The 16,445-nt window shown below is 38.9% G+C and overlaps 1 protein-coding gene across 7 annotated transcripts in view; it reads left to right on the plus strand.

The window, feature by feature from the left end:
• The window catches only part of TNIP3 (TNFAIP3 interacting protein 3), a 100,243-nt gene that overhangs the window by 57,804 nt on the left and 25,994 nt on the right, over window positions 1–16,445 (plus strand). For 2 of the 7 annotated variants that reach the window (XM_023636623.2, XM_070259694.1), the window contains exons 1-5: window positions 3,311–3,646; window positions 8,453–8,539; window positions 11,751–11,831; window positions 13,593–13,658; window positions 15,054–15,185. In XM_023636623.2, coding sequence (XP_023492391.1) covers window positions 8,474–8,539; window positions 11,751–11,831; window positions 13,593–13,658; window positions 15,054–15,185 — 345 coding nt within the window. In that variant the 5' untranslated portion in view covers window positions 3,311–3,646; window positions 8,453–8,473. Of the gene's footprint in view, window positions 1–3,310; window positions 3,731–7,170; window positions 7,456–8,452; window positions 8,540–11,750; window positions 11,832–13,592; window positions 13,659–15,053; window positions 15,186–16,445 lie in introns of those variants that run through there. The other 5 variants (XM_070259690.1, XM_014737997.3, XM_070259695.1 and 2 more) reach the window with 4 other exon arrangements.

Raw genomic sequence — 16,445 nt, forward strand, 5'->3', positions numbered from 1 at the left:
TAAATTTTCTTTAAATCATTAAAACTCAGTTAGCAAATCTTTGCAATTTTTCAAGTTAGCACATTGAGAGATTTTCTTTTGAATCAGGCTTGTTTTCAGACAAAACACTGCTGATATACACTCTTTGTATCACCTGTTTCCACTGAGTCCTCACCATAGGCCTCTGTTATTCCTACATCATCTTTATTTGCACACGCTCTTTCTTAATTATCATGCATAGTTATAATCTTTTGTTATTTAAACATATCTAAATCCATGGATACGATGCTGAAATGTATTGCCTCAGGAAGGAAGTGGTCTCTTTCACCCAAGGTACCTAAGTTAACCCCTCAGGAGAAATGACGCAGAAAGGATTTTATCATCAATGGAGTAGTCCCCTCGAATCTTCGGATTTTATACTCAAAAGGCAGAAAATACAAGAAACACATGTCTGGTTTGGCTCATCTTTATATCCTAGTACTTAGCACAGAACCCAATCCCAATCCATAATCCATGAATAGTTATTATAAGAAGGCACACATGAAGGAAGGAAAGGTCAGCACACGGCAAAGTACAAGAGAAAAGCAAAGTGATCTGCATCGATACTGAGTGATCAGAGATTATTGTCCTTGCAGAGAAGAGAACGTTTTTAAAGGCTCAATTTCTCTTTTCTGACCACGAGTCATTGGGAGTAGAGTCTCTAGGCAAATAGAGGTAGGGCTTGGTACGATTTTGTCCGGGTGTGACCTCGGAGGTCGAATCAGCTCATATCTAGCCCTCAGGAAAGCTCAGTCCCCTTGAAACTCTCCTGAATTATATTCCTTAATGGCTCAGGCTCCTGCATCAAATGAGTAAATGATGTTTTATCCAATAATTTTTAGCTGTGTTACTCATATCTGCCCGCATAGGTGAAAGGTTCTTTGTGGGGAATAAGCCAGGGGGACTAAGTGAGTTCTGGCATGGGTTCAGCCACTCGCTCGTCATGCCACTTGGGCATGTCTGTCACTTAGCATCTCTGAATTTCAACTTAATCATTGCTAACATCAAAGCTGCCTCTCCTAACAAGCTCACAGAGTGGTTATAAAGTTCAAATTGAAGCAGATGAAAAGTTTCACACCACAGAATTCATGTGTGCTACATTGTGATTTTTCTTTGTTTTCTAAACTGAATTTCGTTTCAGTCGAGGACCCCCATGTTGACACTTAAAAGATAATCGAATCTATTGATTGCAGGAAATCTCTGTCACTTCAGTGTTTTCTCAGGCAATTTATATTTTCCAGGCAGTCATACTCAGGAATTCTCTGCTCTCTCTCCTTCTCCCATAACAGCAGCTAGGGTCTGTGAAGCAGATTTTGTGAAGAAACCCAGGTGAAGTAGGGTTGCCAGATGTGGCAGGTAAAAATACAGGATGCCCAGTTAAGTCTGAATTTCAGATCAACAACTTAATATTGCTTGGGACATACTTATATAAAAAAAAAATTCACTGTATCAAAAATTCAAATTTATCTGGATGTCCTGTATTTTTCTGGCAACTTTAGGGTAAAGGCATCTGGGCTACAATAATCTACCACCTCACACTGCCATTGGCATTGATGTAATCTTCTCCTTATGGTCTTTTCATTGGCCTATATCCTTACTGGCAATCACTGAAGCTTCCAGGTCACTCATCCTGTCTCCTGACCTCAGGCCATGTGGTAAATACTGCATCCTCCTCAATTTGATGGTGAAGCCTCCTTAAATCTATTTAACCTCTGTTAACCACCTTGGCATCCTTCTCAGGAACATAGGAAATTTCTGGCCTGTTCCACACCACTTTGAGGTTTAGCTATCTCAGAACCTCTCTAACTAGACATCCACAGGTCTCAGCTGTGTACCACGGTGGCATGGAGAAATTCTCTTCAAGGCATGCCCCTTCCCCACACTTAACCCCGGGGGTGAGGTTGAAACTCCCTCTGCTCTTCCATGTTCAGTCTGGGCAGTTCCATAGATGATGGATGAGTCCCCAGCAGTGGCGGAGTAGGGCTCAGTTTCCTCACAAGGACTCAGGATGTTCAAATACTCTTTTTCCCTGAGGCTTTTCTCATTTTCTCTCAGGCCATCAAACCTTTACCTGCTCTTCTAAAGGAGAGAGGTTGTGGAAGAGGTAAGGAATAGATTCAGCTACCCTCTTTTCTATCAGTCGTTTATGGTATAAGTTTTTATGCCTTGATTCTGATTTTTTCTCAAACATTTTATCATGAAAATTTCAAATATATATATAGCAAAGTTGAAAAGATTTGTGATGCACACCCATACACCCACCACCTAGAGTTTACCATTAATGTTTTCCTCTGCTTGTTTGCCACATATCTATCCATCCACCTATCCCTCTTTTCATCCATCAATCCATTTCAAAATAAATTGCACAAAAGGAATTAGTCTTTAAGAAAAATTTTTTTAATGTATTATTTTTAGAAACACCAGCTCTTGCAATTCAAAGCTTTGGTTTTCAAGGTGGTCTCTAGTGTTTGGAGAGTCTATTTTGAAATTCAAAGGCTGAACAGGGGCTATTTTTCCCTTTGCATTCTCTGACAAACAGCCCCAAGGCAAAAGATATCTCCCACTGAGAAAAAAAAGGAATAGTTACATGAAACGAAAGGCAGTGTGTGTTTGGGGTAGGGAGGGTCATCAGTTAATATTTCAAGATATTAACCTATCGCTTATCTCAGATGTAATAAAGCACTGTGCAAATATAGGCAATATTATTGAAGACCACATTTATGCCTTTTAAAATTTCCCCTATGGCATGTATAATTATTTATATTGTGTATTCATTAAATGTTAACCAAGAATAGGAGAAAAGCAACTTCTAAGGGGCTTTGTATGGAGACGAAATAATATTGATCACATAAACGAAATAGGAAAGGGTGAAATATCTACCTATAAAATGAACAAAAAGAAAATACACTGAAACAGAATGGGTTTTTAAAAATGGATTGGTACTCCAACTTGATCCTTCCTGATTTGGAAACAAAACGTAAAGCTTTCTGTATCTCTGTGGTCATTCTCCTCTTGGCTGTGTCCTGAGAAGCAGAGATGTGCTATGATTTCCTACTTAAGATTCCTACATAAACAGATTCATTCAATAAAAATGTGTGTATCACTACTCTGTACTCTGAAGGTACTATGTTAGTTCCTAAGGCTAAAACGATAGATGCTGACCCTACCTTCAAGAAGCTTACAGCCTCTCAGGAGAGACAGTTACATAGAATTCATGACTGTTTTACAATAAATGCTGGAATTGGTGTTTCACAAAGCGCCCTGGTATCACAAAGGAGGAAGTAAGTACTCTGCTCTGGAGAACCAAGAAGACTTCACAGAAGGGCTGATGGTTACGTTGGGTCAGATTGTTTACTGCTTTGTGCAGCGCTGAGAAATCTTTAGACATGGAAGTTTCATGAAGACTACAGACTAGTCAGCGAAAGCCAGTTTGCCCTAGAATGTATCTGATGTGCACGAAAACTACAAGCGTGTAGTGGAAACAGACTGCAAGCAACATCTCTGTATTGCATGGGAGAGCTGCTTCAGAGCTCCAAGCTGCAGGGACACAAGCTTACATCCCCCATGAGGCTACAGAACTGGGGACATGCCTCTCACATGACTCTCCTAGTCCAAGTCCAGGCTTCAGGTACGAAAGAGAAGTGATTTACTAGTTTGCAAGCCAAGAAGGTGAAGTTTCTGGTCTTCAGATCTTTTAAGATCTCTTGAGAAGGTACCTGATTCAACAACATTATCGATCTAGTTTTGGGTGGGGAGGGGGTTTTATGTGTCTAAGCACTATGTGTACATTCATAGGCTCTAAAATAATTGGTGCTATTTTAGGTTCAAGAAATATAGAATGAACATTTACAGGCAAAAATTGCTATCATGGAATTTATAGTCTAATGATGGGTGGTAATGAACAAAGAAAAAGCATATAGTGTATTTTATATAGTTCTATGGAAAAATGTAGCAGGAAGAGTGGATAGAAAGTACTGGGATAGAGAGCAATTTTAAACAGGGAGGCCAGGTAAGGACTCAGTAACAGGTGATGTGTAAGCAATTACCTATTGAAGGTGAGGGGCTGAGCCACGTGGGTATCTAGCGGAAGACCTATGCAGAGAAAACAGGGAGTGTGTATGACAGGTTAAAGGAGCAGCCACTGAAAGGTTTTGAGCAGAGGAGTGACATGAAATCATGTATTTTTAAAGACTCACAATGGCTACTGTATTGATAATAGATGGAGGAGGAGCAAGAGTGGAAGCAGGGAGGCCATGAGGTTATTGCAATATTCCAGATAAGAAATGATGGTGTCTTGGTCAGTCCAAGGATGCTAAGCATCTCGCCAAAGGTCACAAAACTAGTAAATGATGGAACTAGGATTTGACACAGAGACAGATATCAGTCACTACTGGATGCTCTCCTACAAATTTTCATGTGAACAAAATCAAGAAGCAAACATTAAAGTTCCTATTTTGAAAAAGTCATTAAAAGGCATGTTTATTTCACCTCACCACTCTCTCATTAAACTGGGAAGCGCCAAGCTCTTGCGGCAATGTACTGTTCTTCTTTTGGATGTATTTTCAAAGCACCTACAAAATGTTCAGATTGACTGGATACAGGCTGTGAGAGAAAAAAAGGAGTCAAGGATGACTCCAAGATTTTGAGCCTGGAGCATGAATGTTGTCATTGATTTTGACGGGAAGACGAGTTTTGTGGGGATCAAGAAATAGATTGTCTGCAAGCGAGGAAGGAGGTGCCTATTACGCATCCAAAGAGGGACAGCAAGTAGGCAATTAAAACAGGAGTTTGGGGTTCAGAGGTGTGGTCCATTTTGAGTGCCCCAGGTGAACCGATTACCACAAGTCGTTACCATATTTTGGTTACCACGAGTTGGTAAGTATTTCGAATACTCCTTTTGATAATATCCATTAAGTGGTATTACAGTTGTCAACCTCACCCATTTAGTACACAATGCACGTATTCAGGTTTATTTTTACTAAAAAGCCACTTTGATCATGTAATCCCTTTGTTCAAGGGATAGCTCCCCTTCAGTGGTTCCCCATGGCCTATGGAAGAAAGTCTAAATTTCTTCATCTGGAATTTAAAGCCTTGAACAACTTGATCCCAATCAACTTTAGATATGCCACATAGACCCTACTCTAGTTACACTGGGCTTACTGGGATCCTTTGTACTTAGGTTTGTCCCTCTTTGTTCCCTTTTAGGTGCTCCCCTCATGGCGATATACCTCAGCTTTCACCATCTATTAGAATCCTATCCACCCTTCAAGGCCCAGCAGAAACTCCAACTTGTCCCATTACGATTAAAGCTGAGAATGAGCTCTCTCGCCTCTGAATTCTTACAGGCAGGCACATGCACACACATTTGTGTATGTATAGGTATATCTATATTAATTTCATTGGAGGCAGGAACTTTTGCTTAGTTTCATTTGGAACCCACTCGGTGCCAAGCACATAGTTAGTGAGGCATAAATGACTGATGACCGTTCTCATGTGTCATATTATTTGTTGCATAAGTAATTTGATTGATGGTCCTATCTTTAAGGTCATATTATTACTAATATCTAAGCTCTTTATATGTATTATCACAGACTGCAACCCTGGGAAGAGGACACTATTACTCTCCCCATTTTACAAATGTGGAAGTTGAGGCTTAGGGGCCTTCAACACCATGCCCAGAGTCACAAATAGAGAATGGCAGAACTGAGATAGGAATCCAGATGACCTGATTCTAGAGTTAGTCTTTCAGTAGCAACTAGATACCCTCTCTCTGACCTAGATAGTACATTCACCTAAAAATTCATACAAATAGATTCAGGAAGCAAAGGAGGTTTTTCAACCCCCATTCTAAAAGAAAATTAAAGAAAAAGCCATGTTTATTTTACCTGCCAAAGAATGCGTCCAAGTATGTACAGAAATGTGATGCTCTCTTCCTGGACTAATTTTGAGAACTATCAACTCGAATGATAGTTACAGACCAGAGATTGGCAGTTCCTTCATCCTTTCCTTCACCATATTTCTCTTTGCTGGTTATTTTGCTCTATATGAGATTTTAGTCACTTGAGAAATGAGGACTCTTCAAAATCGCCTTGGAATCATGGCGTGAAGCGTCTGTTTCTCTGAGAGTTATTGCAGCTAGTAAGACTTCTCATGAAACAATGCTTGACTACAAGCCAGACTCTCAAAGTATACAGCACATGTGAGGGGGTGGAAGTGAGGCGATGGGGGCACATGTAACAGAAAATATCCGCTGTATTCCTAGAACTATCCTAGTGCAAGTTCCTTTTTTCTCAAAGCAAACGTGGGGCTCTTCAGAAGTTATTGTTTATTCATAAATCACACATGGCTCTCTGGAGCTAACAGAAAATCTGTTCGCTGTTAAACTGCATTGCAGAAGAGGCAAAGAACTTGTAATGGAAAATGCAAAGATATAGGATTTCCGTTCAATAGAAGCCATCACACCATGACGTGCTGCAACACTGAGCACACGTCAGGGTCCCTCACGGAGGAGACCCAGAAGACAACAGTGGCAAGGACAGTACTTCCCGGCAAGAAAGTGTTCTTTCAAACCACTTCTCTAGGTCAGTGTTACCACATCCACTGGGTTACTATTACCAAATACACAGATAAGGCTGAAGGGAACCTTGAACTATATTTTTACCTTATTGTCTTTTTTTTTCTTTTCTGATGAGCAGATTTTAGTGTTAATGAAGTGTCAGTCTCCAGGAAATCTCTGCTTATATCCCCTAAAATCAGATCATATGTGAGTCATAACTTTTACTTGTACAACTCTGAACAATTTGATTCCCACTTGTATTTTTGGATATTGCCTTAAAGGAAACATCACTCCATTTCACTCAAGCATACCCCTAAAACAGACCAAGAAATGAGCAGAAAGTAAACACACGCGCACGCACACGCATACACACACACAAACCAGCAAAAAGTCCATAAACTTGATATGCAGATATTCATCAACTTGTTCCTTCAGCAAAATGTGTTGAACACCTACTCTGTGCCATGGTATTGTGGACACAGAGGTGAAGACATGGACATGTAAATAGGCTATTGTAAATAAGCTGTTTTAAATAAGCTCTGCTTGGCTGGTTAGAGGAGGTCAGATAAAGTCAGGGTGCAAGAGAGACATGAGCTAGGTGTTCCAGGTTACCAGATAGGAGGGAGGCCCAGAGAGGACAATGTTCCAGGCAGACAGAGCAGCACGTATTAAGCATGCCTGACTCATTTCAGGAAAGGGAGGGAATTCAGTAACGGCTGGAGCACAGGGAGTGTTGGAGAGTGGTGGACGACACGAAGGAGGAAAGGGAGGGCCAAATCTTGGACACCCATTCATTCCCTTTTAAAGAGTTTGAATTTCAGGAGTTTTAGGATTTATCCTGCTTATACGTGGATATCTCATAGGGAGGTTTAAAGAAAAATGTAAGTTATATGATCAACTGTAAATTCTTTCCTTTCTCCTTTCAGAGCACATTCTTTCCTTTTTGTATTCCTGCCTTTTCTTTTGCTCTCTCTCCTCCAAGTCCAGAGAGAGAGGTCTCCTGCTCCATCCTGGCCCGTTCGTGTAGCTCTGAGCATCCGTCTTTCTAGCTTTTATCTGCACTCCCTATCGAGTGCTCCACTACATCAAGGCGCTGTAAAATGACAAGGCAACTAATTAAAGCTAAAATGTTAGTGCGGAAAAAAAGATTTAACTTCCAATGAGTTGTGGGAAAAAATCTGGACTTGACCTATGGAAAAGACAATCTTAATCTCAAGAAGCAAGTTTAAACTTTCTGCCAAAATAGAAGATTAGTTTTGCAAACAATGCCCATTTTCTTTGTAATGGATTTGTTTCTCTTTTAGTTCCATAAGAATTAGTAGCACTTATAGAATTATGTATGACTCATTCAGTTTCACACAGCTAAGCTCACATTTATAAGGCATTGCCAGAAAATCCTGCCTTTAGAGAAGCAAGTAACCTAGTTGTCAAAAAGTCAACAGTTACCTAATTGCTCTGGGAAGTACAATGAAGTTATGGCAGTTCGGCTACTGAGGAAAGACTTGGTTTTCCCAGGCTCTCTGCAGTAACTTCCTCCTCCAGCTGGAGAAACTGCCAGTAAAGGAAGGACAATTTACATACCATAGCAAGGCTTGTGTGCCTGTGTCTTAGTCACAGCCTGCTTGCTTGGGACATCCTGGGAAATCCCTATTTGGAAGAGAAGAAAAGTTAAAAATCACAGTTGCTGCGCCTATAACCTTATTCTGTGTAATTCACACCCAGAGTCACTTCTGTTCACGTTTAATGAAAAACTATTGCTATTATTTTCTATCATGACTTAACCGTCTGTGTGGTCTTCTTAAAGTTTTGTATATTTGGTCTCACTGTAAAAGACACCGTCAGAGACATTTTCTTTCTTTTTTCTTTCTGCTTTTTAAGACTCCAGGAAAAACAGCTTCCATGGCACATTTTGGACAGGGCCCAACTAGAATGAGTGCAGCAGAAAATTCTACGGAGCACGCAGAGGTAAGAACACTTTTCTAGAGGATTAATTGACCATGTCTAGTATCGACAACATTTCTAATGGCTAATTATGCGATGATCAGTAAGAGTAGAAATGGCTGGTTTGCTTTCCTTAGCTAAGATCTTCTCTACATTTTTAAACAATGTTATTCAGCAAAGAAACAATATCTGGTGACCACTGCATTTCCTCTGACACTTCGGAGCCTCATTTCTTCTTTTACAAAGTGAGAAACTAAATCCTATCCTTTCAGCTTCCCCATTCTACGGGTTTCATATTGGGCTCTTGTTTTAGAGGAATTTGGTTCGATGTAAAATTTAAAAAGAATATTATATTAGTGTGGTTAGAAATAAATATATTACAGCAATAAAGTATCCATAGTAAAATACTTACAATTAATACCATAGTCTTTGTTTGGTTACTGCAACAGATACTTACTAATTAAATGAATAAATGAATGAAAGTGCTTTCTTTCAAGTTTTTTTTTTTTTTTTTTTTTCAGAGATAACCAAGATATAATAGGAAACTGAACGAGGCTCTTTTGTTCATTTAGGTATTTAATTTAGCAGTATCAGAACTTGAATATCTTAGAAGCTGGTCTGGGTCTTATGGTAATTGAGAAAGAAATGCCCAGATATTTTGAACATAGATTGCATTTTAAGGGAGTAATTGTTCTATAATTGGGTCCTTGGTAGGACCAGTGACTAAACATCTTTGTATTTATTGCAGTATCAGATGCCTTCATTAGCAACTGGAAAGAAAGCAAATACAAATGAAAAGTTCTCCCCACACTTTGTGTTTAATTGATTTTGCTTCATTTTAATACACACCTAAATCATAGGAACCTTGGGAAAATGTTGATTAATCTCCAGAGAAGCCCCTGGTGATACAGTTATGGCTTACAATCCATTCCTATTATCATGTGCACATGCTCTCTTTTGCAGATTTAGTGTCTAACTTCTCGATAATTCTTATTTATAAAATAAAAATCAAAGGTCAAAATATTTCATAATTTTTCCAGAGAAAATTATATATGGGGAAAAAATGCACACTCTCTGATTACTCCTAATCTGGATTCCCAGAAGGCAGGGTCATACAAATGTTTGCTGGTCACAGATTTTTCGTTCATATCCCAAATAGAAAAAAGACTTTTTGAGGACCCCAAATCCATGTTCCCAAACATGGTGTGCAATGGGAGAATCTTGAACTTTAGCATGAATCATGATAACCTGTGAAATTCATTAAAAACAGAGATGGGGTAAACAGGTGGAGTGTAGAGGCTTTTAGGGCAGTGAAATTATTCTGTATGATACTATAATCATAGATACAAGTCATTATACATTTGCCCAGAGCCATAGAATGGACACAACCAGGAGTGAACCCTAATGTAAACTGCGGACTTGGGTATAATGATGTGTCACTGTGGGTTCATCTCTTGTAACAAATGTACCACGCTGGTGGGGAATGTTGATAATTCGGAGGGCTACACATGTGTGAAGGCAGCAGGTATATGGGAAATCCCTGTACTTCTACTCAATTTTGCTGTGAAACTAAAACTGCTCTAAATAATGAAGTCTATTAAAAAGAAAACAGAGTTGCTATGGCTCCCTTTTCAGAAATTCTGATTCAGTTTCAGAGTACCTTATGTTTAGCAAGCTCTCACGGAGACTCTGATGCACTCTTGCGGTGAGAACCACTGGTGTAGAATCCAGTCTCACTGCACCTCTGATTTGCTAAGCTCAGGACACACCAAGTAGGATTGGCTCACAGTGTTTTCCAGGTCAAAGATACCTAATACTTAGTCTTCTGATCCAGAATGAGTCCAGTCTCTTGAAAGTCTTCTTAAAGAAGGGAGAACCCAATTATACCTGTTCCCTGGATTTTGATGTCACTTCTGGCACTTAGCCAAACCAGCTTGAGGTCAGAAACAAGTATAAACATTCTGAATTTGTTGACCTACAGAAGAATGTCTTTTTTTTAAATGTGGTCTTAATATACATGGGTCTGAATAGAAAGAAGCTCAGACAACCCAGAATGGCATCTATAGAGATGTAAAATATCATCAAACTCTAAAACATTGAGCGAGACGTAGGTAAGTAGAGAAAAGATAGAAAAATCGTTTTGTAAATCATTTCTAATGAAAAAAGTCCTTGAAATCCCAACTTGATTGCAAAAGAGCATTTCCTATAAACGTTTCCGGGAAAGGCCAACATCTTTTGAAAATATTTCTTAATTGTTCGTGAATATCTTTAAGCAGTTTCATGGTCCACAGTAACTACTGAGCCTGAAACTGAACAGCAGATTCAGGAACTAACCTCTTCAAACGCTTCATAGTATTACTTGTATGACTCAGAGATGAGATGGTAACAAGACTCTTGAGTTAAAATAGAGAAAACAGTACTTAAGTGAGCTTTGTGGGTGGTCCATTTCGACAGATGGCAGGCAGTTTCCAGAGCTTTTGCGCTTCTTTAAATGAATACTCCCACCCCTGAAAAAAAAAAAAAAGAAACTGAGAAGAAAGTTGGTTAACCTTTTCACTGTGCCAATGATTTATCATTAACCTAAATTTGTAACCTAGTGGCTTTGTTCAAAGGGCTAGTTAACATTAATTACACAATACCAGATAATCTATGCCCACCTCTATAACATATTTGTGTGATTGTCATTGAGGTAGCTAATTTATTGTAGTTTTAGAATCAATTTGCTGCCTTTTAGTTGTATGTCTTAGTCTTTTTTTTCTTGATGGTTCTATCACTCCTCTGACTTTCCCCAGGACCGCTCTTCAGATCATGGGCACACCTACAAAAATGATTTTTAAGAAATGTTTACTATGTAAATACCTAACAAATGTCCATGAAACTGACCCAATTTCTATATGCATTATACTCTGAATTTTCATTTTCTTGGAAAAGGATTGAAATCCAAATTCATGAAATCCTCATTTCTTGCTTAAGTATTATATAGATACATTTATAATTTATTAGAGAATTATTTTGGTACTTAATTCATATAAAGGAGTCTAAAATATAATATAAATCGTATTCATCAACAGGTCTGTATGAAGGGCTATATCATGAAGATTGTTACTGCTAGAATAAGATATTTTTTATAAATCACAACATGAGAGTTGACCAAATACATGGAGCTTGTGAAGGGCAGCATTTCTCTTGTTTATTTTTTAGACTATTTTGTTTCACTCTTTTTTTTTTTTTAAAGTGGACTCAATCATCAAGAAGAAAGAACTTGACAAATCCTCTTGAGGAAAAGATAAGGTGCTTGGAAAAACAAAGAAAAGAGGTAATTTAGAAATATTAGTTAAAGCAACATGTGCCATGGATTAATGCTGAGAATAAAACAGAGTGAATCACCTGGTACCTTTTATTTTTGTTCTTGGATCACAGTATTTATCTCTAGGATACTGGACTGCATTATTTTGAGAGTACATGCTTTTTTCTTATTCGCCTATATATCTCTTACTTAGTCTCTCAGTGTTCGCGCAAATGAATGAAAAATGACAGAGTCAGAAATCTGATTATTATAATCTCAGTTTTCTCAAAACTTAGATGTTTCCTCCACTTGGACCATATGAGATTATCACTTGTGCCCTTTATGTCTTGCAACTTGACACACCTTGAAGCTTATACTGTCAAAGACTTTAAGTTCAGTGGACTTAGGTGCTATGACTTCATGAGTTAAGCATCCAACCTCATAGGGGTTAAGAAGCTTTATCATAAAAAATGTTTGTTTCTAAAATATCATTGGGAATGTGATGGGTGTTGTTTTGAATTTGTTTTTCTGAGTCAAAAGAATGTTAGAATCTCTTTATTCTTCTTGACAGAGTAAGAGGTGAAAAGTGTAAGGATTTTAGCACTATGATATCGACTTTGTAATTCTTCTAAATCATTCTATATATTACATCCTTCATGTTCTCTTCTATGATGCTTTCTACTTCTCTTTGATACTGCATAAAGTATTGTGCCTTTCTGGAAAATTACTCTACTGTAGCAGAGTAATGTTACCACAGCAAAGAAATTTTAATCTCTAAAATGCCAACAGATCTGCTATCTTTATATAACAATATTATATAGTCTTACACTAAATACCCATGTCTATTTCCAATATAAGATTTACCTAGCTATGTGCAGGGCGGGTTTGGGGAGATAAAGCAGAAAAAAAAAAAAGATTTACCTAGTAACTGCCTTTCTAGATTAGATATTTTGTTTTGTAATTAGGAGAAAGTCTTGAAATTTTTTAGTCATTTTGACTGTCTTCTGAGCATCTGTCCCATATTGAAAAGTGTTGGAATTTCTCTTGATGTAGGAAGTTGCAGACTTCCCTTACGACAAAACTACAACACAGGTCATAGTGTTCTTTCTTCCTTCTATTTAGCACATAGTTTAAAAACTTCCAAATTGGTTGCAACTTACATTATTTCTAAACAGTGTTTTATGACAAAACTATTATTCTTTGAAAATCTGTACTTTCAAAAGGGTGATATTATCTATTTGTTGAGTATATATTACAAATCATGTGTTGACTTTAAAAAGCACAGTACTGCAAACAAATGATGATCAGTTAATGGAGTTTGGAAGTTGTTAATATAAACTACTCTTCCAAAGCTGGAAGAAATAGTTCATTGAAATCATCAGTGTAAGCACATAGAAAAATATGGAAATGATGGGAAAAAGACCCTTTGTATATTAATAAATCTTATAGAAAATCATCAGTACTTACACATTTTTACCAGATTATGGTTGGATTAAACAAAGAAGATGCAAATTCCAATAACCAAGCAAAGTTAAATGTTGTTGATAAACCCTTCATTTGAGTAGTTAGGATATACCTAAGACTTAATAGTTTTTCATATGTGAATCAATTATGAAAAGGGGAGAGTGTGTTCAGTTAAGTCATCTCAGCCCAGCCAGAACTTGGTGGAAGGAATACTGTCTTCACCCATGGCTTCCAAAATCTCAGCAACCGCAAAAAGTGACTTCATTTTGGCCAAATTTCCAAATGGACAGAATCCTTTGTTGATTTACCAAATTTCGATAATTTCAGCTCCTGGAAGTTAACCAGCAATGGGATCAGCAATTTAGAAGTATGAAAGAGTTATATAAAAGAAAGGTAAAAACTTCTCTCTGTTGGGTATTTGTTTTTAATCAATAATCTGGTGGGGCCAAGTATGTGAAGATTCTCGTTGATTTCAGCTAAAGGAGATCTGTGGGTAGACAACCGCTGAAAATGATGGGGGGGAGGCTGCTGAGTGCATTATTGGCCTCTTGGTGCTGAAGATTAATGAACGGTATCAGTGAATCATCTTGAGCTTGGCAAAAGAAAGATACTAAAAATAGCCTCTAGAGATGTTTCTAGAGTTTTTATGCACCTTTATCACAGCTCACAGAGTATCTTGGCCTCGGCCTTGTTGCTAGTGTCATAAACACACAAGGTTACATGCAAGGTGAGATATGGTTTAAAGTTCACAATGTTTTATGCCAGGCTAGTTCTAATTCTTTAATTAGACAGCAAGGGCTATTTCCCACAGATAAAGAAACAACAGTGCTAACAGTGAAAGTGGGAGAGAAAACGGGTGTCCCAGCTTCTCTCTAAAGCAAGTCCAATATCAAGAAGCAGATGAGAAAGAAATTTTTTGGAGAAAATATCTTTTAATATGTAAAAATCCATTTATAATCTTAAATCATTCCATGTTCAAAGAGAGAAAAGAGAAAGTAAATTCTCCTAAATAATTCAGCATTAAGAAATCTGACCACAAGTGAGTAATATAGCAGTATTGCTCTTTTCTTCCCCATTTTGATACACAGAAGTATTAAATTTAGAAAGTGCAGGACACTGTTCCTACTACAGAAGGCCATGGTCAGACCACCTTGTAATATTCAGTCTGGGCAGCTCTGGGGTCTCCAACTTTAAAGACCATGATCCCAGAGAAAATGTCGAAGCTGCCTTCCTGAATGACTTGCAGATGTGTGCAGACCTGGGGTTAACAATGGGTGTAATTCTCATTTCTGATGAAGCACCGTCTCCAAGCCTTCTTTCACTGGACGTTGTCACTCTGACCTCTAATCTGGCCTTTAGTAGCAGGTCAAGCACTGCAGGTTACTGATGAGTTAAAGGCCAGGTCCGCTCTGGTGTAGGCACATTGCCTATCCCCGACCCCTAGCATCAGATCAGGCACGGAGCCTCTTGAGGGTTGAGAAGAGAATGACAAGCATGGAAGCTCCCCAGTCTAGGGGCTAAGTCTATACTCCCTGGAAGTGGTGGGGTTTAGAGAAGGGAGGAAAGAGCTGGAGGCTGTTTGGTGTTTGATTTATCCGGCAGCGGAAGCTCCTTTTTTACATGCAAATATCCTGATCTTTGTTAGGGGCGGTGGAAAGTAGAACCTCTCCTCTGGGGACGCCCAGGTGTGGGGCGTTTCTGTCCCCAAGGGCATGGTCTGGGAATAAATCTCGGGGTGTGTGGGCTTCCGAAGAGGGACCTGCAACTGCCTGTGAACGACTTCCTCAGGTCGCAGAGCTGCAAATGAAACTGGTCGCCGCAGAAAGATGCCTCAGCACACACGAGAAGGAGCGGCAGCAGAGTCAGAGAGAGAGCGACGGGCAGCGCGACGCGGCCCGGGAGCGGCGACGGCGCGAGGAGGTGGGCGGGCCGAGCGCCAGCCGGGGGCGGGGTTGCTGCTCAAAACCTACTGTTAGGAAAATCAAGTCTGCCGAGCAGAGACCACTGTGCGAGGGTGTAGTGGTTACGCAAGGCCCCAAAGCCGTAGATAAGGGCCCCTTCTCTGGAGTCAAAGGGAAGGAGATGCCCTCTCGCTTCCTCCTTTGTTGCACAAACAGGCAAGCCACGCTTTGCCGGGCACCGCCAGCAGAGAGCTGATCCGTAGCTTTGCTATCTTTCCAGGGCATTTCAGCCTAGGAGGAAATTAATTTTTTTTCTTTTGCTTTTACTCATAATTATTATTTTTATTAGTTAATAGTAATATGGCAATACCTTGCATTCGTATAGCTGCTTTTCAGGTTACAGAGAGCTTTGCAAATAGCTATTGCTTTTGTAATCGTAAAAGTATAACATTTTATAAAGTACTTCAGCCTCACCATCTGATTTGACATTCTCAGCCCACCTGGAAGGAAAATATTTTACCCATCTTAAAGATGAGAAAGCTGAGGAGTAGAGGTCAGATGGCTTGCAAAAATTGATAACTTGGTACATGGGAAAATGCACTGTGGCCGCTGAGGAGGCAGTTTCTCCTAAGGAGGATTCCTGGTTTTACTTTCAGTTATTGGACTTAATGAATATTGCAGAAAAAAAAAAAGTGGGAGGAAAACCTTAAGGGTCTCTCATTTTTTTAGGTATGTTAAGAAAAAACAAGAAGTGTGAATATTCTCGAGTGAAGTCTTATGACTGACGTTGCCAGGTTTTGGCTGTGTTTTAAAACTGGCACGAATCTTAAGGCAGTGTCTAAAACCCTCAGACGGTGTCAGTCCGGGTTTTCCTATCTTGCTAAGGACATCTTTGCCACAGCGAGTCAGAGGAAAACGAGGCTGACCCCCTCCCTCTGTGCCATGCAGCCACCCTTTCCTTTTCCATTTTCACCCTGACCAGGAATCGTGGCAATTTTCCCTCATGCACTTGGGACCATTTTCTAGTTGAAGTAATTTTCTCTTAAATTATGCTAAATTAGAAAATGATTGATTCATTTTCTAAGCGTATAGGCTCTCTATTTAAATAAAAGAAAATAGAAATGTTTTCACTTTTAAAGGAAACGAATCCCCAAAAGTAGATTTCTTAAATCTCATTATTGTATTGGGAAATATTAATTACTAAAATATCATACATTAACATATACATTAACTATTTTCTCATTTTGATTTAGCTAAATTCTGGAATATTTCTTTTACC

This window comes from Equus caballus, chromosome 2 (assembly GCF_041296265.1).
Source record: "Equus caballus isolate H_3958 breed thoroughbred chromosome 2, TB-T2T, whole genome shotgun sequence".
NCBI classification, from domain to species: domain Eukaryota; kingdom Metazoa; phylum Chordata; class Mammalia; order Perissodactyla; family Equidae; genus Equus; species Equus caballus.